This window comes from Dermacentor albipictus, chromosome 1 (genome assembly GCF_038994185.2).
Source record: "Dermacentor albipictus isolate Rhodes 1998 colony chromosome 1, USDA_Dalb.pri_finalv2, whole genome shotgun sequence".
Taxonomy (NCBI): Eukaryota; Metazoa; Arthropoda; class Arachnida; order Ixodida; family Ixodidae; genus Dermacentor; species Dermacentor albipictus.
The window spans coordinates 389958935-389985400 of NC_091821.1; the positions used below are offsets into that span (position 1 = coordinate 389958935).

General features: G+C 45.9%; 1 protein-coding gene across 1 annotated transcript in view; it reads right to left on the bottom strand.

Moving 5' to 3' along the window:
• Window positions 1–1779: 1779 nt before the first annotated feature.
• LOC135914104 (disintegrin and metalloproteinase domain-containing protein 10-like) overlaps window positions 1780–26466 on the bottom strand; it is a 52950-nt gene continuing 28263 nt past the window's right edge. The window contains exons 9-14 of the mRNA XM_065446870.2: window positions 25510–25666; window positions 22918–23016; window positions 20627–20817; window positions 6353–6564; window positions 3516–3677; window positions 1780–2116 (exon numbers count right to left, since the gene is read on the bottom strand). Coding sequence (XP_065302942.1) covers window positions 2111–2116; window positions 3516–3677; window positions 6353–6564; window positions 20627–20817; window positions 22918–23016; window positions 25510–25666 — 827 coding nt within the window. The 3' untranslated portion in view covers window positions 1780–2110. The remainder of the gene's footprint in view (window positions 2117–3515; window positions 3678–6352; window positions 6565–20626; window positions 20818–22917; window positions 23017–25509; window positions 25667–26466) is intronic.

The window sequence follows — 26466 nt, forward strand, 5'->3', positions numbered from 1 at the left end:
GTGCGAGCGTTCTCACAACACCGGGCCCCTCGGTTCCCCTTCTTCTCGTCCAATACTTACAATCGTCTATGCTGTGCTTATGGCCCACCAATTAGTCATTCTTGCAGCCTAGCCATGTAGGAGTTTTACCTCTTACGTTACAGCCAGTGATGTTTCTTTTCTTGTAAAAGGCTCTGTATTATTTCTAGGGCACACAAATACCTCTTTAATGTTTTATTTTCCTTTTTCATAACTTCTTTTACGTGTTTAACTATTTTTACGTAACTATCATTACGTGTTTTTGAAAAGTTGGTCAGTTTCAAATGCATGACGTTCCTGGAAAGCTGGTTTGCCACCAGGCTTAAAGGTGTAAGGCGTGTAGCTCTTTTCATGACTGTTACGATATTAACGATATTAATTGTGCGTGATAGTTGACTCTCTATTCAGTGCAAGCGTGTTCCTAATTATACTGAAACAAATGTTCCTGCTGTAAATGTGTGCGTCTGCGTTTGTCTATTAGACATTCGATACTTACTATTCCTATTCGATTCGTATTTGCAAAAGTCGATATTCGATCGTGTACTTCTAATATATACATACTGGATTATGACAGCTTATATTTTTTATTATCTTTAAATTGGAAAAGTTACAAATACAGCACTATTCAAGAGAATACAAGAAGCGTAGTTCTCCTAGCAGAAAAATGACCCACTTTTCTCCACCCCCGCAGTCCTGAAGGGGGGGCAAGCGCCCCCCTTGCCTCCCCCCCCCCAGTATATACGCCTATGACAGTACCTGCATCAGCCGCCACCATTACTTTATACCTTGGCAATTGTTACGATAAAGCCTACGTAGTCTACGACAGCATGGTAAACCGTCGGGCAACTTGATAATCGACACGAATTTAGCTCTGTCATATATATCGTCTCAAAAATGTACGGCGAAAGCTTAGATTTAAAAAAATAGTACTAAAAAGGTAAGGCTAACAAATGCTTACGATACCAATAGTGTATTCCTTAGATAGTATAAGAGCAATATGTCTAGACAAAATTGCTGTAGTATCTACCCAGCGTATTGCTTTGAAGCACTATATTATACTTTCGGCTTTTCGTTGCCAGCGCCCCGAGTTGGTAGACGCACTACTTACACCCCGGCAGACAAAAATCCCCCGTACCGAAATACCGCACACGCGGAGCGGTCTTTTCCACAGGGCAATTTTATCTTTTCCGAGCTAGGAATATGAGCAGCGCTCTAGCTTCTCTAAGGAGAGTAATATTAACTTCTAGACCAACTGCGCTATCGCGCGGGAATTGACGATGTTCGATCGTGTCGTAAACCCGCTCTGAAATTTACTGCGAATGAATCATACCAGTGCTAGCTAGCACGCAGATGGCTAATGTAGAAGAAAAAAAAAAACGCCACTCGTTTTCGCTCGCTCGCGTTTCCATCCGGCGTGATCTAGCTGGTTCAACGGCCGCTGCGTGCCTTTCGCAAGCGTTGTTTGCGTCTCGCGTCTACGCATTCCAAACCGGAAACCCATGGCCGCGACTTGGCTATGTTTGCGTCAAGGCCGCCACGTTTTCGAGGCACACTCTAAAAAGGGCAAGACTGTGACTGCCGCGTTATAGCTAATCGTTTAATAGCATGCAGATAAGCTTTTATACTTCAGCCATCGACAAAGAAACGTGTCGCCAACGAATAACGTGTGCGAACACTCCAGAACAAAAAATGCCATGGCGCTTACACATTTCAAACAATACTAAAAGCTCAAGTTAGATTGACATCCAAAAGTTTCAAGTATGAGTTTCAAGAACAAATTTTGTTTGATAAAACTTGGAGACGACGGAGTGCTGTCTGAGCCCCATCTTGCTGTTTAGTGCAGAAAGTCCGCCGCAATACTCGCTCAGCGGATAAATTAAACATATAAGCTAATCGCAGTTCCAGTGTATCGTCGCACGTAGAGTCGCCTCTGGTAACATTGATAACTTGCTGGAAAAATAGAGATCATTTCTAAGCCGGTGTGTAGTTGCACATCAGTTCGTTCACCAAGACTGTCCTGTATACCGACGGCCGTCCGCAACTTCTTCCTGCCAGAGGATGTCCGTCGGGGAAAGTGGCCACATTGTTGGAGTCAATTCTGCGCACAAAATAACAAAATGTACACCCTCTGCAAGGTCCCCAAACATTAAGGCAATTACCTGCATGACCAGGCTAGAAGAAAACAAAAGCTGCGGGAAAGTATAAGCAACTCTGGTATAAGCTAGCGAGAAGCAGTTTATCAGAAGTTTCTCGAAACTTTTCTACACAGCTTCTAGCAGTCACCTATGCCATGAAGTAATTAATCATTTACTAAAAATTCCTAAATTATTTGTTGCGCGCGCAGAATGAACTAAAAATATTGACGAATAAAGTCGGTGGCAACCTAAGTATTACAAACATACTCCTCCCACAAAAACGAAATATACCTGCCCTTCAGTGCTGTGAAGAAGCTACCCAGCTCGAGCCTCCTCCCAGTTTAAGAACATTGCTCTGATAACGTAAATGCTAGCTTATTCAAATATAAAAGTGTTTTGTCCGCGATCGCGTTGTCTGATAACCAGATGTAATCGCATGCGCCCGTCAATTCCTGGCAATACGCGACATTTTTTCTGTCGGAACCTTGGCTGCTCCGTTCCTCGCCGACATGCAACAAAACGCTCGTGGCTGTTTCAAGCTAAATATTATTTTTCGCTGAGCACTGATATCAACGTCCCCGCAAAATTTCCCCTAGACGTTCACGTATGATTCTGCAACCAGTCAAATAAAAACTGATCTGTACAGATAAAACAGAAGTTTCAAACGCGCAAACCACTTGACGTCAGAAAAATAAGCGATCGAGAATGGCTGGCACATTTATTCAAATTATGTCTGAGTTTGACAGCGTATATAAAACCTATTTATTCTTAGGGAAAACACGGGGAAGGCGAGGGGTGGAAATTCTAGACGATGAGCAAACCGAGAACAAGGTGAAAGCGGGAGCCAACGTTTCGACAAGTGGGCTTGTCGAAGCGTTGGCTCCTGCTTTCACCTTGTTCTCGTTTTGCGCATCGTCTATTTATTCTTAGGTTGTCACCGACTAAAGTCGGTACAAACTGGCAGCAACAGACAGTTGGATTCGAGGAGTGACTTCCTCCGTTTCCCGTTTTTTTTTTCTGTCTTATCGCTCTTCTCTCGAATTTAGTAATGGCCGTTAGTCAACGCTTGCACTGGTGTTTCTTCATATTATGTACATTCACTTTCGTCGAGCGATGAACGGGGCTCGTTGGCGGACGTTCGTGATCGTATTGCACTTGGTGTCACCCTGACGGAATAAATAATGGACGAACATAAAGGAACAGTTAAAACGTGGACGTACTACGTGGCGAAATTACGGTCCGCACGTCCACGTCTTTTTTTTTCTTTTCTTTATGAAGGGTCACGAATAATATGAGTGATACAATCACGAACCACCTCCGCTGCTTGCACTAAGCGACTTAAATTTTGAACCGCGCGCTCACGTTGACGATGGCGTTCACGGGGTGCTTGAGCGTGTCCTTGAGCTTGAGCGGCGCCTTCTTAACGGGGTTGTTGCTCGGCGTGTGCAGCGCCAAGAAGCGGATCACGAGCACCGTCAGCCACGACGATCCCAGGATGACGAAGGTCGCCTTGAACGGGTGATGCTGCAAAACCACGCGCACGTCCTTCCGTTCACAAAAGAATGAATGAATCCATAGTTTTTATTGGCGCAAGGGCCAGATATGGCCAAAGAGCGCCAGGTCTGCGGTGATGAGTTTGCAATATAAGGTATGAGATCTCTGAAGTTGGTGTGGCGTGGCTGTAAAGGGGCCTTAAAAATAGTCGCTCTATAGTGCGTAAAATCTTTCTGTAATAAGATTATGTCGATGACAAATGACGTGTTCTATGAGCATTAAAATACATCGTAAAAGAATGATGCAGAATAGAAAATATATGAGATGGTAAAATTACCTGGAGCACTGCTGCCTCGCCGGAGCCCTTGAAACACAAGGGCCTAGAGGCATGTGCTATACGAAAGAACTATCACAGCGGCATCCCCTGAAGAGAGGAGTCGCTACGAACATGTGGGGCTAACAACATAAAAGAGGTAACGCGTACTACTTCTACAGCGACAATAAAAGCGCGCATTTTTGACATGTAAATGTAGAAGCCAAGTTGCCGCCTTAAGTAGCCGTAACAGCCGCTGGTTTTGACCCACTGGTTGTTTCCAATCGGGTCTATAAGGGGAACGTCTCGGAGAATAGCATTTACAGGAGCCATTATTAGGCAACAAAAGGGCGTCAAGGACATTCCACGTTGCCGAAAGACGTCAGTAAACAAGTTTACCAAAAACGAGTAGCCAAGCCGCTTTGCATGGAGTGAGATGAAGTTGTGGGCGCGTTCTTCAGGCACCTGTTAACACACCACCGACCTGCCTTGCCATATCCACAAAAAAAAAAAGGACGCAGATAAAAAAATGAACTGTGAAAGCTGTTTTTGAGTGGCCGACGTGCTGACTATGAGTCGCCGGGATGCAGTACTCATTAATGTCCACTTCGCTATCACGACATTGCTGATCGCCTGTCACTGCGGAAAAGCGTCAGAGCTGCTTCGTGAATTCTGGGCCGTATCTTTCTTTATGTGTCCATTAGATGGCCCAGATCAGTAATCCTCTGTAGTCCTTTGCAACCTTCTGCGTCTTTGTTTCAAAGTCATACATTTAATTATTTGTTTAAATTCTGGGCTTTCACATGCCGAAACCACGATGCCGTAGTGAGTGAGTGACTGGGGGCTCTTTACGGTGCACCTAAATAAAAAAGCACAGGCAGCGTTCTTTTTTTGACGCCGAATCGAAGTGCGGCCGCATCGGTCGGGAAGCGAGCCCGCATGTAAGTCATTAATTTCGTAGCCAATTTGTAATTTATTGAATAATCAACTACGATCACCTTTGACACCCACTTCTCACACCTAATCCCTTCAGTAACTTCTTAGAAAGTATTGCACAATAAATGTGTAAAAGAAAAATGATTTTATTCCAATGCGCTGAATAGTCTCCAATGCCAGAAAGTCAAGGAAGTATAGGATTATGCTTTGAGCATTTTATGATTTCTCGTGATTTCCGAGTAAATAAATGTCTATCTATAGTGCCGTCAGCGCCATCTTTAATTTTTCGCCCTTAAGAACACTTTGCTCACCCGTTCGAAGCACATGCATAGCTTAATTATTGGCTGCAAGTATTACAAGAAATAAAAAAAACCTATTCCTTCACTGTACTGCTGACGGGAATGTGCACATCGTAAACCTCGTCAGACATGCAAGCGCCTTCAACAAACTGGTCGTCCGTAGCAATACGCAGCACATAGAAGTTGAATTCTGCGCACGATTCACCTGAAGCTCAATGTCCGTAGGCTTTTCTTTTTTTTTTCTTTAACATCGCACGGAAAAAAAAAACGTTAACACAGGTGACGCGTAGACAAACGCATGGGCTGTGACTGAAGAAACTAAGCTGTGAGAGATCGCACTTGCGCGCTACCAGTTTATTTAAACGACCACGTAGCTTTTTCCTTTTTTTTTTGGCCGCGCACGAATACGTGAGTGCTCGGCCATTTTCGCATTGCCTCCTCATCGGAATGCAGCCGCCCCGCGTGTGGCAGAGGAATCGGTCAGTTTCTGTCCAACATGAAAAAACAACAGTTTCTGTCCGCTATGAAAAAAAAAAAAAGATTCAGCATGCATCTGAAGGGAGACAGTTCGTGACAATAGAGCTTCCCTCTCAGCCCTCTATGGCCTCCGAAATCTATCCGATATATACAGCATGCAATGCAGGACACTTGTAAGTTTAACAAAGTTGTTTGTTATTTTATTTTATTTATTTATTTATTTTTAGAAATTGCCTGCGCCCAAGAAATAGTGCAAACGCCCCTGCGCAGCGGCGTTATGCAAACAGGCGAGAATGACTTTCGCGAAAAATTTCTTGATCAATGAACTAACAATAAATCAAAAATAAAGTCCTTACTAACTAATTTTAAAGCGTATACATTTAAGTGCTCAAGCCCGTCATTATCCATGCCCCACCGACTGGTAAATTTCTTTTCCCTTTCGTTGCGATGATCATCAAAAAATATATTTCGCCAAAAACAAAATGCTCCCCGTCAGCACCACCCATCCGCAAGAGCAAAATTGCTAGTTACATTAGAGTCGACAATCTCAATACCTGTTTAGGCTTTAAAAAAAGAAGGCGACCAAGCGTATCAGACGACCAAGTGGCGTGTCACTGGGCCATACAGAGCCCAGTGACACGCTACTGCAGAACAGGTTCCTGCGGCAGCATATATCTTACCGCGATGAACTCATACAGAACGGCAAAGGGCTCGCCGCCGAAGAGGAAGCCGCTCAGGCTCGTTATGAAGCCGCTCGGGTTGATGGGACGGCACTTGTGGAACACGTCGCAGTAGCCGCGCAGCCCGTTGCAAGGGGAACCCGGCTGTAGCTTGGCACCGCAGTGGCTCGCCATCGCTGGGAATGCGCAGGCCAGTTTGCAGCTCCGCGAGCCTGAAACGACAGACACTTCGTGTGCTCATCTGGAATAAATATGAGAAGAAGAATAAAAAAAACAAAAGGGGGGAGGGAAGAAACGCATTTCTTGTAGCAGCGTCTGCTTCACACACACTTTGATATTAGGAGATGCAGATCGCACGTTCAGGAAGGAGACGCAGGAGGTAGCGAAATGAGAGGAGAATATACTGACGAAAAGGCTTCAGTAGAAAATTGCGAAAAACAAAACAAAAAAAGAACAAAAAAAGAAACAAGACTGTGCACTACGTGGTGAGCCTCATTTGCGTTCTGAATGATCACCTACCACTAGGCCAACAAGTTCTCCAGAAGACTTCGAAAACAGACGACGCTTTAAAGAGGCCCTAAAGAGAAACATCAGCTATATCGACTGACTATTTTTGACGCATTTAAGTATAGGTGTGTTTAACGGTCAGTGGAGGCTTGCGAATACAAGGCGATAGGCCGAAGTGAAAAGTGTATGACAATGCCGCAGTGAAATTATATATATATATATATATATATAGTAGGCAAAGAGGGTTTCTTCAGGCTACCTTTCAAACGTAAAGAACTTGAGTGGTGCTACAAGGTAAACAGAACAAGTATTTAATTTCGACAGTTTCGATCGGTGGACCGATCTTCGTCAGGGTTTACAAAAAATGGCTGTTCGACCGTAGTAGGGAAGACACCAGACCGGGTACCCGGTCGTTCTTACATACATCAAACCGAGAGGAACAGTTGTGACAGTGATTGATTTTCGGCGCCTTGGCAGATTTACAGCGGCCTTTGGCAGCTATGCAGGGCAAGAGGAAGGCGGAGTCATATGTATGTAGAGCAAGGAGGTAAGCGAGGAAAAAAAAAAGAAGAAAAAAGGAAAAAAGAAAGAAAGAAAACGGAAAGAAAAAGAAAAAAGCACACAGGAGGAGGGAGACGTAAGACGGAGAGGGAGGGGGGGGGGGCGGGAAGTAGCGGCAGCTAGGTTCCCGTGCACCCGAGGCAAAGAGCGAGAAAGCGGTGGCTCCGCAGCTCCAGTGCGTGGGCTGCCGTTGTAGCGGGAGCGAGTGGCGGGGGGCACAATAGAGAAGGGGCCCAGAAGGAAGACAGAGGAGCGGCAACTTGTAGAAAGAAACACAGTGTCACAGTACAAATATACAAGGCACGGCCCGTTCCGGCAGCTTTGTGGTCCAGCTACGGTGCGAAAAAAAGAAAAAAATAGTTCCAAAAAAGAATGTATGCATGGGATTCGCAAAGCAAGTGCGCCCATGGGCTTAGATTTAGGGAGTCGAGTTAAATAGCCTCCTTGTGGTCCAGTTTTTGAACGTTTAACAGACAACTGACATCAAGTCAGCACGTGCGTATTTCAGGAAGGGCAATAGGTCACTCCGAATGACCACTTCAGTGGCAGGGTCCAGGGAACTGAATTTATTGGTTTTCCGCTCGCCCCCTTGAGGCGCATGCGGAGGGGTGAGCAAGCAGTGTGAATAGCCAGCGTTTCAATTCTAGAGTACATAGAATGTATTCGCGCTTCCCAAGCACTTTCACGGCATATCCCGGAGGCACGTCATCCGCCCCGGACTCTCATTAATTCCTTTAGTGTACGTTCCAAATTTATGGATGAAAAAAGATTCTCTCTGCTCGCGTGCACGGGTGTGTTGGAAACCAGATTGCAAGAGCACAACGCTCACGCGTTCAAAGGAGTGATCTGGCAGCCGAACGTGCCTGGAGAAGGGTAAATTGGGGAGACTTTTCACATGCGCGCGGTGATTGTTAAACCGCAGGCGGAAAGGGGTCTCTGTTTGGCCGATATATTCCTGCTTACACACCTCGCATCGAATTTTGTACACGACGTTACTGGAATCACAGTCAAGATTTTCGGTAATTTTATATACGAAGGGCGAGTTCGATGCTTCACCCGTGTCTGCTGTTGTCATGTGACGGCATACCTTGCAACGAGGTTTTCCACACGGTCGACAGCCCTTGGGCGTGTTTGACTTCTGTGTCCTCGCCCTGACTAACAAATCCCTTAAATTTTTGTTTCTTCTATACACAACCCGAGGCGGCTGCTTGAAGATAGTAGCGAGTCGGATGCTCTGTTTCATGATATTAAAATGGCGGGTGAGAATGGCATTGACCCGCGGAGCACCGGTGGTGTATGTGAGGACCAAGTTTGGATCTGATTGTGTATTAGTATTGCTAACCTTTTCTCCCATTATCTGTGCTCGATCTAAGCTGCGGGCGCGTTCAATGGCATCGTCTACTATTTTCGGAGGATATTTTTGGCGTATGAGAGCAGATTTCAGTTCCTCCGCGTGTCGCTCAAATTGCGCAGATTCGGAACAGACTCTTCTGTATCTGTGGGCCTGGGAGTAGGGAATGCCTGTTTTGCAGTGATGGGGGTGGCTACTATAAAAATGCAGATATTGCTGACGATCTGTCGGCTTTTTGTATAGGGACGTGGAAATGCGACCGCCACTCAGTGACAGAGTGACGTCGAGGAAGTGAATACTATTTTGGGAGAAGTTGTGCGTAAAGCTGATTGACGGGTGCAGAGAATTGAAATTGGAAATGAAGTTTAAGAGACTTTGTTCATTGTCGGCCCACACAAAGAAAATGTCATCCAGGAATCGCTTATAAAATATTGGTTTTACGGCCATATATATATATATATATATATATATATATATATATATATATATATATATATATATATATATATATATATATATATATATATATATACCCTCATGTCGCATATCTTGGCAGCGTCCGCTCAGCTCTAGTTAATCTACTGCAAATATAAAAACGTATTCCATCGCATTGGCAAGTTAGTAATGACTCAATCAGGTGACATTTGTGGGAGTTTACAGGACGAAAAATGTTGCAATAGAAGAGAATGCCATAAAAGCTGCGACGTAAAACTGACTCGCCGGTGAACGGATACATATAAGGGGCACTAAAGAGAAAAAAACTATGCGGATCCCACGCACGGTGGGAATCGATCTAAGCGAAGCTTTGCATGCTGTTTACATTGACTGACGATAGTCAGCGGTGATGTTGGCGGCGAATGTATGATGACTCCGGCGTTTAGTCCAATACGAGAGTGGTGAATTCGACCTAAACGTCACCTTCCGTGCACCACTGCTGCTTGTCTGCGTAGTTCACAGAGCACACAGGTAGACGCGTTTCGTAATATGATTGTTCGTAATCTGAAAGGAATGAGCATTATCACTGCCTCACATGGTGCATCGCATCGTGGCAGAAGTGTTCAACTTCAATTGGATTATGGAACTGTACATGCTTCAATTAATCATTTCAGCGAAGCTGTTTATGGCTAGAGTGAGTGAGTGAGTGAGTGAAATAACTTTATTTTGGTCCAGAGAAGACGCAGGGAAGACCCCGCGCCACCCGGCTAGGGTTCATGAAATTTTCATGTGTGCGAGCAAAAACTATCATCATCAGCAATGGCTAGTGCCACCGCTCGCAGGTTAGTCGTCTTCTTCCACAGCTGGCTCGTTGGCGCCCCTCGACGTAACCGCACGTACGCGCTCGTGCCACTATTCGCGCCTTCGCCATCGTCTTCTTCAACAGCTAGCTCCGTTGCCACTCGTTAGGCCAGCGTTCCCATACTGTCCCTCCCTCTGTAAAGGCACCGACGGTACTGGCCAACTGTCACTCAATGCGCTGATATCAGTCTCAAATTCTCTGACTCAATATAGCGCGAAATGAAAACATGAATGTATCTAACGAATGTGCATAACGAACGTGCATAACCAATGTATAACACCAATGAACGCGAACGTATAAAAATAAATGTGTGCGTACTTTTCATCACGATGTCCTCCACATAGTGTAATCGCTCATGATCAGAGTTCTTTTTTTTAGAATTATGTATACATTTATATATACAAGGTGTCCCAGTTAAGTTGGACCAAGGTTTTAACAATACCCAAGAGCTCTAGAGAAATCGTACCGACTGCATAGTAGCCATCGTCGTATGTACTTACGGCCAGTATTTTTTTCATCACGAATTATTACTTCATTAATTACTTTCAATTGGTGAACTTCTTAATTATTGCTTGAATCGCGAACATATCAATTACAAAGTTGGAGGGCACCTTGAACAACCTGTGAATCAAGTATTTGTTTCGTGCTGAAGTGGTACTGGTTGTTTTTTCCAAGAAAAAAACAAAAGCCCGCGAAGTACGCGATATACGAAATAGATGCGAACTCGCACGCCGCTACTCAAGCGCCTACAAGCAACCATCGAAGATATACGGCTGGATTCTCTTATTGCCACATCGTACAAGGCTGCGCTACGCTTCTCAATGCGTCAGCGGCGTGTTCTCTTGATGCCGCGACCGTGACATATCGTGAAGCCTTGTCTAGAGCTGCCGCCGCTAGTAAAGCCGTGTATCCGTGGCTATTCGCTTGGGAGCGCTCGAGTAGCGGCGCGGGAGCGCGTATCTGTTTCGTATTTTGGATGTTTCGCGTGCTTTTGTTTTTTTCTCGGAAATACCAACGAGGCAAAGCTCAGCACTAAACAAATGCTTGATTCGGAGGTTATTTGAGGTGTCCTACAACTTTGTAATTGATATGTTTGCGATTCAAGCAATAAATAAAAAGTTCACTAATTAAAAGTTATTAGTTAAATAATACTTCGTGAGGAAAAAAAAACTGGCCGTAAGTACATATGACTACGGCTACTATGCAGTCAGTACGATTTCTCTAGAGCTCTTGGTTATGGTTATTTTAAAATCTTGGTCCAAGTTAACTGGGACACCCTGTGCATTCGAGGGCTGCACTACATCTCGCTGCGTAGCGAAGACGCTCGACTTCCGCGACGCTTTTTTCGGGCGCAGGTGTCCTCGACGCTGAGTGCACGCTTTGGAGCCATTTTGCTGGCGCGTGTTACGTGCTTCTTCTGCATACGTAACGAGCACGCCGTTGAGGGGCCAGCTCCAAGCGCTCTCTTCAGACTAAGGACGATTGTAATGTTTGCACTATCATAGCCCGACACGCGGCCACCACAACCCAGAGCCTGCATTTCTGTCGCATAGGAAAGCGAGCGCAGCACGTGCAATACGCTCAAATTTCGAAACGCTGCCGCGGCGGCGCCAACCGGGATGCGTAAACACCATGAGTAAAACTAAAGGTAACGACCTCCCTCATCGCCCAGCCTCTCCTTCTCCTGGCCTCCTCGCGGCTCAGTCTTTCTCTCGTCGCTCGCCCTCGCAGTTTGGTCGTTCGCTCCGGAGCCGCCCATGGCTCCGGGCCGACCAAGGCCGGGGCCAAGGCTTGCTTATTGTGTGCTGTGCTAGGAGCGATGATGGAATGCGATGAAACTGGCAGAAACCGATGCTTTTTGTGCTTTTTCGGCACAGTAACTGCACCCTTCTTTTGCCGCTTTGGGTTGGCTGCCTGGTTCCAGTTAGAAGCCTTTTGAGGCTAGTTTCGTGGACAAATTCCATCTAGTGTCGAGTTCTAGCACAAACATCAGAGCTCTTTGTCTCGCCAATAATGTATGAGTAATGCACGCTATGTTTATATACATGCCAGAGCTTTGAATGTTATGTCATCCACGGCAATGCATTGTAGTCGCAGGCAAAAACACTGTCGCGGCTTAAAGAGATCAAGCCGCTTCGCAATTTATTTGTATTGCATCGATCAGAATCTTTGTTTGGCTTTCTTAAGACACTTTCCCGACGTGGAAGGGCTGCGATGAAGTCAATTAATGTTTTCAATTTATGTTTCCCTGGTACACGCGAAAGGCGGTGTGTTTGCGTGTGAGCAGCACTATGTAGCATCTATTGATTCAACAACTCGTACGTGTTTGTGCTGTTCGAAGTGCGTACGTGTGTACTTGCGTGTACCCAATTGACAGCCGTGTGTCGAGTTTGTGCAGTTTCATAATTTAATCACCTTAGCACCACTATGAACGAACGTAAGGCGCGTGCCATGTTCGCCTGAAGAACGCGAGCGTCACGTAGAAACGCACGATCAACGCTGAGCACCTCAACTATTCTCGTCATTTTGTCAAGGCGTTGGCACCTCAGTGAAAATAGTTTTAAGCCTTTATGACAAACTGGTGCCGCTCGCTCTCAAGCGCAAACATCACAGTGGAACCTGTACTTCGTTTGTAAGCAAAGCGTAAGCAAGGACGAAAGTTACGCACAGAAATCGTTCCTATCAATAAGCACCTTCCCCCTTTTCTTTGCGCAGTTTCCCAGTCAATGTGAGCCAACAAACTCGTACAACCCCTTTATTCTGCCGAGATGGCGAAGGGAAGAAAGCCTACTCACAATAGTGAAAATCACTTACACTTGGTAACGAGCAGCTTGTCCTCGCAAAATATATTTACCCGCCGTGGTTGCTCAGTGGCTATGGTGTTGGGTTGCTGAACACGAGGTCGCGGAATCGAATCCCGGCCACGGTGGCCGCATTTCGATGGGGGCGAAATGCGAAAACACCCGTGTAGTTAGATTTAGGTGCACGTTAAAGAATCCCAGGTGGTCGAAATTTCCGGAGTCCTCCACTACGGCGTCCCTCATAATCAGAAAGTGGTTTTGGCACGTAAAACCCCAAAAGCAAGCAAGCAAGCAAAATATATTTGCAGTGCCTAACAAAGGCATGGAAGGACAAAGCGACGCATTCTGAGTAGCACAACAATAACGCGTGTAACATTTTCAACACGACATATTACAGCACACAGCCTACGCACTCCATAGCTTCGTACACTTGTTGACGATAGCGCAATCAGGCGAAAAATATCTAAAGCGAGCACCGAGAATAGCACTCGTGCATAAGCTTGCCCTGAACTCCGTAACCTGCCATCAAAGAAAAATTCTCAGTTGGTACACTTTTGCACCTTCAGTACCCTTAAATTCAATCTTTAACGTAAAACAAAGCAAAAACAGAGTACTCCAATGACACGGGTAGCCACGAAACTTAGCCAAAACATGCGAAATCCTTTGCCAATGCCGCGCAGCGGCAACTCGACGGCCAACCGTCATGGTGGCGAGTGCACCGAAACACGGAAAAGAAGAAAACGTAGAGAATAGGTTACGAAAACTACCACGTGACGGCGTTCAACCAATTGGAAGGCGCTGACCTTCTCTCCTGCCTCCTCTCGTGCTCCTCGCCACAGCTGCGGCGGCAAGATAAAACTATATCGCTACCTGTCGCTTTGTTCAAGGGGTTCAAGGACAGTGGCGTAGCCAGAAATCTTGTTCGTGGGGGGCTACGCCACTGGCCCAACATATATATATATATATATATATATATATATATATATATATATATATATATATATATATATATATATATATAGCTGCACGTTGCAGCTCAGCCTCCTCCTTAAGAGGAAGCTTTAGCTCGGGTGCTCCTATTTAAGAACATGTAGAAGGGGCATTCGTTTTCCCCTGCAACCACTTCACCACATTTGAGGAAGTTTATTGCATTTAAAAGAAAAAGTTTAATTCTAGTGACTACTGGCTTCGAATTTTTCCTTTAGGTGGTCAATTATTTATTAAAAACTGACCAAAACTGAAAATTTTCTGAAAACGAAACTATCAAGTTTAAAATTCTGTGACTCCACAATGAAAAATGATATCACAATTCTGTGAATTGCATCTAATAGCACATCTACAACGGACAAAATAGATATGTTACACATGAATCTCAAAAAATTTAGTATTGTGGAAATACGGCTTTTGCAGAACCCTTGTACACAACATAACCAATTCACGTAAGATACAAATTGACACAGCAAACTTGTCCGCTTTGACTGTGCCGTTTACAGAACCACAATATCTGTTCTTCATGCATAGCTATTAGTTTGTAAACGTCGTGCTTCTATTTTTTCAAACTTTCGAATTTTCCAAAATATTTTAAACAAAATTCAGGCCCTAAATCGAAGTTCTGTTTCCAACAGACACTAGGATTTAACTTTCTCTCTCAAATGCAACCAATTTCAATAAAAGCGATTAGCAGGATTATCTCAGAAAAGCGTTTCTGCGTTTTACAAGTATTTGAATAGGCCGCGTCGGATTGGGCCCAAGCTAAAGCTTCCTCTTAAACAATTTATCGAGGGATCAAATACATGAATAATAACTGCATTGTCATTGCCAAAGATGCTGCAAACGAATTCTTGAAAGCTACGCACTGTAAATACAAGTAAAATATGTATTTTTTCATAAAATATTATACTCGTATGTGCCAAAAATTGTGCCCAACATAGCTGACGTCAATGCTTCCATGTTTTTTGTCTATTTATTAAGTAAAGAAAATATCACACGAACTTTAGAACTATATCAGTTCGAAACCAGGAAAGCAGTGCATGCCGCTGATATGAAAAATTAAAAGGCAGTGAACTGAACAAGTTGAGGACACATATGTTAATGAAACTTTGTCATTCAAGAACCGTGCTTACATTCTTGTATATATGCAATGGCCAGTGAAAAATCTCAATGACGCTGTCGTTTGTTCCAATGTATTACGCAGGAGTAGCTGTCCCCTGTCGTGTATCGTGAGTAATTGCACCGAAGTTATAGTCGCGACAGAGAGCACGTATAAAAAGCAGGAGTTCTGCAAGATATATGAGGGCAAGTCAAATGAATGAGCCAACAACGGGGTACTTTACTTTATATTAAAAGTAGTCTTCATGAGAATTTAGACATTTGTCCTGTTGACTAACGAGTTGCGTGATTCCCGTCTAATAAAACTCCTTGGGTTGCTGCTTCAAAAAGTCTGTATCTGGTTCCCTTGAGCTGTTTTTTCGGTTGCCCCAAAATGTAAAAGTCGCAAGATGACAGGTCTGAGCTGTATGGCGGATGTTGCAGCGTTTCCCACTTGAACTTTGCCTGTTTTGTATTAACCACATAAGCGACGTGGGGACATGCATTGTCGTGGAACAAGATGACTCCATTCGTCAATTTTCCACGTTGTTCGTTCTTGATTGCGACACGCTGCCGTTCTGGCGTTTCACAATATCGGAAACAATTGATAGCCTCTCAAGATTTAACAAATTCTATCAGTAATGGACCCTGTCGATCGAAAAAAAAAAGTCAACAACACCTTTTCAGCGGAAATGATGGCCTTTACGTTCTTTGGGCGTGGTAAATGCGAATGTTTCCACTGTAAGCTTTGCCGTCGTGTTTCAGGCTCGTAGTAGTGGCACCAAGGTTCGTCTCCGATCACAGTTTCAAACAAGAAGTCGTCATGCTCATTGTGATACCCGATCAGATAAGTCAAGGCAGCGCGTAACTTCTCCGTCTTCTCGCGATGGATAAAAATCTTGGGGATCCATTGCGCACCAAAGAGCCGATAACCGAGAAACGCATGAATTATGGCGTGAACCGAACCGTGACTGATGTTCTGACGGTCTGCCAGTTCATCGATGCTTATCCTCCGTTCTTGTTTAAGCAGCTCATGAACCTTTAAAATTGTGTGGGGGGCGATTGTACAATGGTTTTGGCCCGGTCTTGGAATGTCTTTGCAACGTCCTTTGAACCGTTTGCACCAACGCTTCACAGTGGTCAATGAAATGCAGTGTTCAACGTACACGGCAGTCATATGGTGATTATTTCTGTTTTGTAAACACCTTCAGCTGTCAAAAACTTCGCGACACCGAGCTGTTCAACTTTTGAAGTGTCCATTATGTGACGCAATCATATTCAACCCAGTGTAGGAGAGCATTAAAGAACATTTATCTTCACACCTGCGTGTCACTTTTGTAAATGAGACATGCCGTTCTCATACGCGCATGCCTCGCAAATAATGAACCGAACTATTATTGCGCGGTTAGGGTAGGCTGACTTCCATTTGACTCGCCCTCGTACATTAGAAATGCAAAGATACAATGGGATATGCAAATGCGAACATACGGCTTGATAAAGGAAAAAAAAGTGTCACTGGAAACAAAGTTCACTGCATGTATACAGAAAACCTCGCAACAAGATATTTAAGTATACGTATAAGTCTCCAATGAGTCTATGTATGTAAGAAGAAGTAACTGTATATAATGCGTCAAACAAGGCAAATAAACATGCTGCACAATCATAGATTCACAGAATCCTAGATTCCGCCCCCATTCCATTTACTCTCCCCGATATATTGCGCGCGACGGAAGGCGGCGCGCTTGCTCCCCGCTTTTCTCCTTTGCACACACAAGACTGAGCCACCATCGTCGGCTCACCTATTCAACCTCCCCTCCTACGCTTTCACTCGCACATACAGCATGCAGAGCGTGGTCACGATGTTATCACCCTTGGACATTATACGAGACACGAGGGCGATGGCAGGAATGCGCCTCGAGTGTCCATACAGTTGCTTTCGCAATAATGTAATAAATCTATCCGGCAACTGAAGCGTCCCGTCGGCCATTACTTTCCGCAAAAGAAGTATCAAAATCGAACTTTCACCATGCGACAATTCGCTGCGCCGCAACAATGTATTTTTTTCCTGTGAGGCGGAGGCACCGAAATGAAAAAAAAAACGCATAAAGAAAGTATGTTGGCCAGAATCTAATGCCTACTTCGGGCACCTAATGAGGCTACGGAAGGAATACCGAAGAATACATGAGACGCTTGGTCCACTGAGAACCATACGCATACTGCTCAGTATCCTACAGCGGCGAAACAAGACTTTCCGGAAAGGTTCCGCTCAAGGAATGCGGTGCAATCCTACGAGTCCCCACAATGATGGCGGCGAGCGACCATTGTTTTTTTTTTCTCGTCTGTTAGCCAGAAAGCGTCCAAAAAAAACTCTGTCCGGTGAAAATCCACTCGGCCAGAGCAAACCGAACGCGCACCGAAGTGCACCGCACGGTGGTCAGGGCCATACGAGAAAAACGTTTGCGCTCTGGCTGGCTCTGGCAGCCCGCGGGTAGGGTAGCGAGAACAAAAAAAAAAGAAGAAAAAAAAGAAAAAAAAATTGAAGAGGCTCAATGTGTCCTCGCGAATAAAAGTCAAAGTAGATAAAATAAATAAGAACGTCGTTACTTTGGCTGGCTTTAGTGTCTTGACATGGATGTTCTGGCATAGGTTAAAAAAAAATTTGATATTTTTTTATGTGACATGACGGCACAAATGAACTTCGTCTCATTGGACCTCGCTGCCTGCTTTGTCAACTTGTCTGCTAGTGTGTTGATTTGGCTTGTCTCGTTGTATGTTCCGATATGTTTAGACTTTCGAAAACTCTAGACCTTTCGCGTCAAATGTTTATAACAACATTAAACCCACAAAGTTCCGCAATTGAAAATCTAAAGCACAACTTTGGAAATGTCAATGCACCTTTCACATCAAGAGCTTATGAGATTTATACCCATAAAGTCTCGCAATTGATATCCATGCGCTCCACAGATTCCGTGGCCTCAGTGAGATGCCGCGGCGAGCCCACTCACCATCAAAGCGCCCTTGAAACTTTGTACTCGGATGGGACTGCTTGGCGTTATGTGACTCCCGGTGTATGGGCGTTGCCACGAAATCCAGCCCGAGTTTTCAATCTTCGCGGTTAAATGTCTTTTCGAGCGTCAAAAAGACATTCTAGACAAAATCCAGAGTGATTTCCAGCGCCGGGGGTCGCTTTGGTCGGCGGTGCATGGACAGCACGAAAAAATTTCGGGGGGGGGGGGGCTGAAGCCCCATAAGCCCCCCCCCCCCTGGCTACGCCACTGTTCAAGGATGATTAAAGCCTCTTGATAACTTGAAAGTACCGCCACTCCTTGATCACTGCCGCCGCCGCGCAACCTCCTCGCCCCTTGCGCTTTACGCGCAAGGGGCGAGGAGGTTGCGATGAGGTTAATATAATCAAGGGGCTTTATGGATGCGCAAAGCCCCTTGAACTTCGTAAAGTAGCGACACTCTCCTCCGCTGCCTTCACTCCTCCTCGTTTCTCCTCTTTCACGCTCCCTCCTTGACCGTGGCGCCGCCTACACTGCTCGAGCGTAGCAACGGCGCCAACATGCACTCTTCGCCACTCCGTAGACGCCTTTCGAGCAAAAGTGGCGCTGATGCACGGCGCGAAGGCCCACATGATGCTGTTAAGGCCAAGATATAGTCCGGCGTTCTCGGCGCGCCAAGCCGCGGCATGCTAAGTCGGATACGCTGCGCTAGCGACGCCACGGGTGCAAGAAATTTGCTTCCTCTACAGTTCGGCGTGCGCGCGCAGCGCGAGGCTGGCGCCATCTCTGCGTCCGGGAGCGCAACTTCACGGCTGCGGCGAATAGCGCGCCGTTCGGGTAGCGCGCGCATAAAACGAAAACTTTTGCGGCATGGCGTTAACTTGTCCTCGAAGCCAGAACATCGCACTCATAATGCTAGTACGTCGGCTACGTCAAAAAAGGAAGCGGACCATGTACATACGAAAGCTATTCGACAAGCGCCCTCAACTCGGCGACTACCACCAGCTAGTACAGGAGCTGCGAAATGCAGCTTACCTGTGGCGAGACCACACTGCTTTCGTATAGCTTCCTACGCGTGGTTCTTCCGCTCTGTGTCGCGGTGGTCCATGCGTTTCACATCGTATACACATGGATGGTTGCTAATCGCTTCAAGCAGGCGTCCTCACTCGCGCTGTCATCACACACGGATGTTGAAAAAACCACAGGCGCACTGTCAGCACGCGCACCGCGGGCCGCCATTCTGCCTTCTGCTCGCTGCCGCTACAGCGCGCAGTGCATTCTGGTCTAGCGTCAGCCGCGTGAAATAGAACACGCTCTATCTCCGAGCCGGCGGCGTTGAGTTCGCCAAGCGCGCCTGGGCACGCCGGCTACGCCGTGACGCCGAACTGTAGAGTGTGCGTTTTTCACCGACGTCGCTTAACCGCGACGCGCGTGGCCGCGCGCGCGCGTTACGCCGGACTATATCTTGCCCTTTAGGCCAATACCGACGCGGCGTGGGCCTCTGCCAGAGCGCGCGAGGAGGAGGCGGCATTGTTCAAAGCGTGCCGCTACTTTGCGAAGTTTAAGGGGCTTTAGGGATGCGTGGAGGCGAGTGCCATCTGGTAGCGTTGCGAGAAACCCAGCAGCGCGCACGAGCAGGGATTCATGGATGTTATGAGCGTCCTCTTTGGAATTGGCTGGTGGGTTGTGCCATTAAGCTCTTGTTATTATACCCCCCAATGGCCCACCTATGTTAAAGAAGAAAAGAAAAATCACGATGAATTACCACAAACAAACTTTCTGAACCCCTACTGTGACCTTTGTTTTTGTATACGCCTCCATTGTTTGTCGTTTCCCTACTTTCCTCCCACCAATATTACAATCACCACTTACTAATCTCTACTGCGGACATATTTACCCTGCTCTTGCTGAACCCAAGGGGTTCAAGGAGGCCAGTGAGTTCTAGATCGACCGCTGGACAGATAGATATCTTCGCATTCTAATGCAACATGCTCCACGTTTCCCTAGCTTTACTGCAGGAAGCACATGCTTCTTTCTTCTTATATTTCGCTTTATAAGTGCGTGTTCCAAGGCATCCTGATCTCCTTTCGAAACGTAATGACCTTCCCTTTGAGTTGTCATAAATTGTTTCTTTCCTGATTACCTTTTTTCCTCTTAAGTAGATACGCATGGCAGGTTTCTTTTCCATTGCGGCCACCCATGAGGTTATCTCAGCCTCACTGATTTTCCGCTTCACGTTTTTTGTTGCTGTGGAGCTCACCATACAGGACGCATACTTCCTGGTAAGCTTCCTAGTTCTTTTTCTCCACTATGAATCAATGTTATTCCTGTACAAATACCTCTCCCACTCTCCCAGCCCATTTAGTTTCTTGCATGCTCCTCAGTCTTTCAGTTCTTTCAATCTCATTTTTTTTTTACTGTAAATAAAATTTTGTTAGCGCACATACTATGGCACGCACCATCAGCAGCCGTCCCACTTGCTTGCTTTATTTTCCTGTCGGTTTGGAAGCATGTCACATTTGACAACGAGCTAGAACTGACAGGCAGGTCACATTGACGAGAAGCAAGCTCTCTCCCGGTGTGAGCGACACTGAGCCAACGACGGATCACAAATCACACGGCGCCAGCTGGTCACAAAGAGCACCGCGCCGATTTAGCCCGTACCTCGTTCCTGGCACGTTAGCAAACACTGCTCGTCGACGCTGAGCTCAGCCCCGCTGCGGTAGCACTCGACCAGGCCGTACTTCTCGCAGATGGAACCCGAGCACTCGCCGGCGATGCACACCTGCGTGTTCTTGTTGCAGGCAGTCATGTTGGCCTTGGCCGCTGCCTTGGGACACGCCGCATTCTGCCCAGTGCCCGCACGGTTAGAGGTCAAGGGGTCATCGCGAGCACGTACAGAAAGACATTCAACAGGCGCGGACACTCCCGTTATATAGCCCAGCGGGCCCTGCTGCCGAAACGACTGTAGCGCACTAAGCTGCCGGCATTAATAGAGACTTTTAGCCTGTCCGCTATTCCGGTAAACGGAAGCGCTTTGGGCGGATTGCCGGATTTGCGGGGGCGTAGCTAGATCGCTGCAGCCGCCTGGTTGCGTAGAGTTCAACCAGACAAACACAGAGCTAAAACTGCAGTAACCCACTATATCCTGCTTCGCTAGTGGTGCAAATTTCTGGCAGCGTCGTAATTGTGAACACGATTACGCCACTTTCGAATATTTACACCAGCAGTTAAGCAGAATATAGTAATTAGCTCTGTGTTTGTGTGGTTGGGCTTTGCACCACCAGCTGTCGCCACCAATCTGGCCGCTCACGTTTACGCCCCCGCTATACCGGCAAACCACCCGCACTTGCCGCAATACCGGACACGCTAAAAGTCTCTAATACCTGAACCACACCTCCGATTTCAGTTTCGGGCGCACGCGTTTTGAACGCGAACTTGTACGCATCACGACGGCTGCATTGCTCGGCGCGGCATTTTTCTTATCGGCTTCTGCTGCTCAACCGCGCGCTGTCTGTGCGGAATCGTTTCATTATTTAGTAAAAATGATTGCGAACGATCTTTACAAGCCTCCGTCGAATCTGCGTAACGTGCAATTTCATGAATTGGGCGCAAGACGCCTTGTGAAATGAGGAAATGTTTATTTTGCTGCATGTAAATGCTCGTTCCGGGATTTTGGTGCACTCATCCACTGTTGTAGCACCAGGAGAGCAGCATGTGTCACTTTGGTACTAAAACCGTATAGGAAGACTACGCGTAAAGGCGAAACGTGCGAAAGTGGTGAATAGAGAAAGTTGTCCGCGAGTATAGCTGCGTCACAGCGGCTGAGCTGCTTATCACTAACTGCGTCACAAAGCTGGTTGCGGCGGGCTTGCCCAAAAACTACTGATGTTAAAATAATGTTGGGGCCCAAAGAAAGCGTCGCAAACATATGCGGCCGAGCTGCTTTTCGCTAAGCGCGTCACAGCGCCAGGCGCGCCCACCGCGCTTGAAAAGTACCCCAAAAAGTAACTAAATTAGTTACAATAATGTTGGGGGTCAGAGAGAGCGCCAAAACTTGTCGCAGTAAGATGCAGTGCACGCGAAACTACGTCACAGCGCCCTGTGCGGTTAGAGTGCCCAAAAACTACCGAAATAAGTTGAAATAAGATTGGGGCGCACAGAAAGCGTCGCAAACATCTCCCCAGTACGAGTCATTATTTCAAATTAACCGCGCCACGACGGCCGCGCTGTTTTTCGTTAACTGCGTCGCAAGTCTAGCCTAGGTGCCGTGCCGTAAGCCCAATTGTGTGAAATACGTCGCAGACTGTCGAACAATATTTCTCACCTTGCCGTAGTCCAATAGAGCAGTGGTGCCACGTCGAAGTTCAGAGGGAACGCAAGAATTCGCCAGGGGTCCACCAAACCAGGCTAAATCTAAAAATAGCAAAACAGGCAGACGGGGTCGCCGAAAAGGTCAACGCTCAGATGCGCAGCCGGTCTCGCTCGCTTCGGCGGCGTGTCTGACGAATGACGCATGGATCTGGCTCGTCATTCGCCGATTTGCCTGTCGATATGAAACGGAACTAAGCCGCAAAGTTTAATTTATACGCAGATATACTCTTGCCGGAAAAAAAAATGAAACAATTTCTGTTGACCTCATTTCACATTCTCTTCCTTTTTCGATGCTCGTTGCAGCAAATGGTCAGCGTTAATACTAGCGTGACGTATTTCCTGTTGCCAGTTTTTGCCCCGAGTGTCAACTCTTGTTTAATTTCTTTCTCTATGATTTCGTGCTTAAAACTCCAGCAGATTGACAGACAGCGCGTCAAGGTGCCATCACGTAGCGAGTCAGCGCGCAGCTGTGACAGCGGAGTCCCCCCGCTTATGCCGCACGCGAGAAGGCGCCACTCAAACACTTCGGGACCAATAGTAGCATTACAGCTCGAAACACCTAGCGATGCATCAAAGGATATTCGCAGTATGAGGCTTCCGTGCATTCGGTTTCATTGCTGCACAGTTTTCCCTCGGCGGCCACTTGGCAGTCAACGGAACAGCAAACACCTGCAGTAGGACTGTGAAATAATTTTTAATGCGCTTGTTTGTTTTTGTTTTGTTAGCTTTTGCATTAATATCGAAGAGCCTATCTCAACTTTCTAAACAGAGGCCTTATAAAGCTTCCCGAGCTGGTAAATTTTGTCCTTAAACAAAAGTTTCAATAAAATTCGTCAAGGACTTGAAAGCACAACGTCTTAAAAGCACAAGCTTCACGCGGTGTTTATTCTTTTTTTTTCTTTCCATCGTTGCATAAACTTCATTTCATTGCAAAGAAATACAAAGATAAAATTTTATTCCACAAATAGCAGAGAGGTCGGCCTAATTTTTGTGTTCTGAAGCTGGCAGCTCTGCATGGGTGAAAACGGGACGTGATATTAAGAATAGGTGACATGAAATCAACAGGGTGTTGTCAGAGTTCCATAATTGTCTTAACATTGTTCACTGATCTGAATATTGATAAGACCGACCACGTACAGTACAGACATGGAAAAATTTTATAAATCGTTCATTACTTCAATATCGAAACTAAGTGCCTAAGGAAACACTAAAGGAGCCTTTTAGAAAGATACAAAGTAATACGAGTCACCAGTAAAGGAAATATAAAGATAATAGGAACGGCGCAATAAATATTGTCAGTGATTTCATCCCTACCGGACTAAAATACTCACCGAAAAACAAGAAAAATATGACGAAAGAACAACAGCGGCCTCCTCTTATGATCAGCTTGTGAAATTGCCAAACTTTATCCAGATTTAGAGGACAGCTTAAATCATTCCATGATACAACCTTTCTCTCGCATGCACAAATTCCAAAGAGAGAGACTGAAGAGGGGAAAGAAAGCAAGAGCAATACAATTTTTAATTTTGCAAAAATGTACGGTAACATATTTAGAGCTTAACACGCGAACAACACTAAATTAAATGAATCACCGAAGCCTTATTTCCGTTTTACTCCCAGAAAGACAACACTTCTTGTAAATGAGTAGCGCGACATTCACACGATTTTTTTTTTCTGGTTTCTGACGGTGCAATAGCTGATGCGCTATCTGACAATCTCGTGTGAGTCCCTAGTTTCATTACTGCGCTGGTCAGACTTCGCGTACTCACTCGTAATCAGTCATCGCTGCCGGGATAACGCTTTTATTATTCACACACAAGTGCTTCTAACACAGCGACTATCCACTGCAAGCAACGAGTGAAGAAGGCTTGGCCCCCACTACATCTTCTTATTTATCAAGCAACATACGCACGGCCTCACGCGTGCACACGTACACACGCTAAAATGGTCTCTCAAAAGCGCGCATAAGAGCCAGGTACAACATTAAACGCATTAAAGAATGAACACCTAAAAAAAGAACTAATTCCATGTTTAGTACAATAGCCAGGAGTAATCCGGCACAATCTAGTGACGCGTCTACTATAAGTGCGAGTGTGCTTTTATAGCTGGAACAACATGAAATACATTCTTTAAGCGCAATAATATTTACAAAGCTTCAGATCTTTAGGTCTCATAGGTAATCAGCGGTCTTAAGCTTAAACAACGGTGACGCACAACTGAGTCTGGGTCATACATGTGGATAGTTTCCGACACACTGAAAGGTGACGTCACTCGGAGCAATATTTACACACAAAAAGAAACAGGTATACCGCGGCGCCATGTATCGCACTAGATATTCTGAAACATAACACATGACGGTGCATTTAGGTGCATGCAGCACGCGCAAGTTTTAATAGTATCTACCTTCCGACCTCAGAAAGAAAAATCGAAAAATCACACCGTTAAGAGTGGAACGCGTCAGCATTCTAATATCCCCGACGGCTTCTCATGCTTCCGGGCAACTTCAGCGCATGTAACAATATTGTTTACCGGCAAACGATCGCGGCGAACGCTATGCAGGAAGGTAGGCGTTCTGGTAGAAACGCGGCCTCTTGCGTGGGCCGCTATGTGGCGGAGGAGAGCGCCATCTGAAAGGGTTTCAAGGAAGCGGATGCACCGCTCCGTGGACTCCGAAATAGTCACGCGCCGGCGCGCGCAAATGGCGGACGCCGTCGCCGGTCTATGAATGATAGACCGGCGACTCTAAATGATGAATGGATGAACTATGAATGATAGAAACGTTGGAAAAGGGATTTCTTTGAGCTTTCGCGTATCAGAATTATGCTATATCGTATATTCAAATTACAGTCCGAGAGCTATCATGTCTGTAGGTTGTGTGTAAGTCCTACTTTACGATTTTTCAGCGTATTTCAGCTTGAGAAATGCAATTAGTTCAGTAACTTCCTTGCGTCACATGGAGGGCCTGGGTATGCGTGGCTCGAAAATCCTTGCCGAAACGATGTCCGAGTCCGGACACCGACAAAGATTTTCTGCGACACGGGGCCCTTAATGCTTTCGCGCTAAAACACCTAATACACCGCCGCGGTTTAAGAACGTTCGTTATTCATAAAGTGTAAAAACTCTTTACCTTTACAAACGTTAACGTTTTGAGATTGTAAGAGGTGGGAACTCACCTGCACGCCGCTGTTTCCTTGAGCAGGCAGCCAAGCGGGCTGTCTTCTCCGTGCCGTGGGTGGCAGCAATTGTCGGTGCACTCGATCTCGTCCATGCCACAGTCGCACTCCTCGGTGCCCTCCACGATGTTGTTGCCACAGATGGGGCCTCTGTGTCCTTGTGTGTGTACATTCACCCGACATGGGAGATAACACAAGGAGAGGCTCTTTGTATAGTCAGCGACGACTAGATCACTGAGAAGATCTCATTAAAATAGAATATGATGATGTCTCATAAGATTATCTTCAATGCATTACCTTCGAGAGAATCGGCTCTTCGTCGTAGATACATGATTTGTTATGAAAGCGTTAGAACTTTAGTGTGTTGGGTTAATATGGTTGTAAACATGAAGAGCGCCAGGAAGGTTAATAAAAGAGACATTGATGGAGAACACTACTCCGTTATTCTTCTCGTTATACACTATTCGCTCACAGTTTTGCAGCGAAGCTGTATGCCTCCTCTACTGTCCAAGGAAATTTTCATGCCGTAAGCAAAAAACCCCACACATGGGCCGATCCCGGTAAGTGCAATACCGATCCGAGCCGCGGCGGAGGTCAAGCAGGCATTAAGCATTCCCCATACGTGTGCCGATCCCGAAGAGAGTGTAATACCGGCCCGACCGGTATTGTATGTATGTATGTATGTATGTATGTATGTATGTATGTATGTATGTATGTATGTATGTATGTATGTATGTATGTATGTATGTATGTATGTATGTATGTATGTATGTATGTATGTATGTATGTATGTATGTATGTATGTATGTATGTATGTATGTATGTATGTATGTATGTATGTAACCATTTTCATCCCGCCTTCTTGAGTCACTGCGCAGTCCATGCATGGTTAGCGCATCGAGCTTCTGTGCTGAGGGAACTGGCTTCGAAACCAACACTCGGACCATGTTGGGTCAT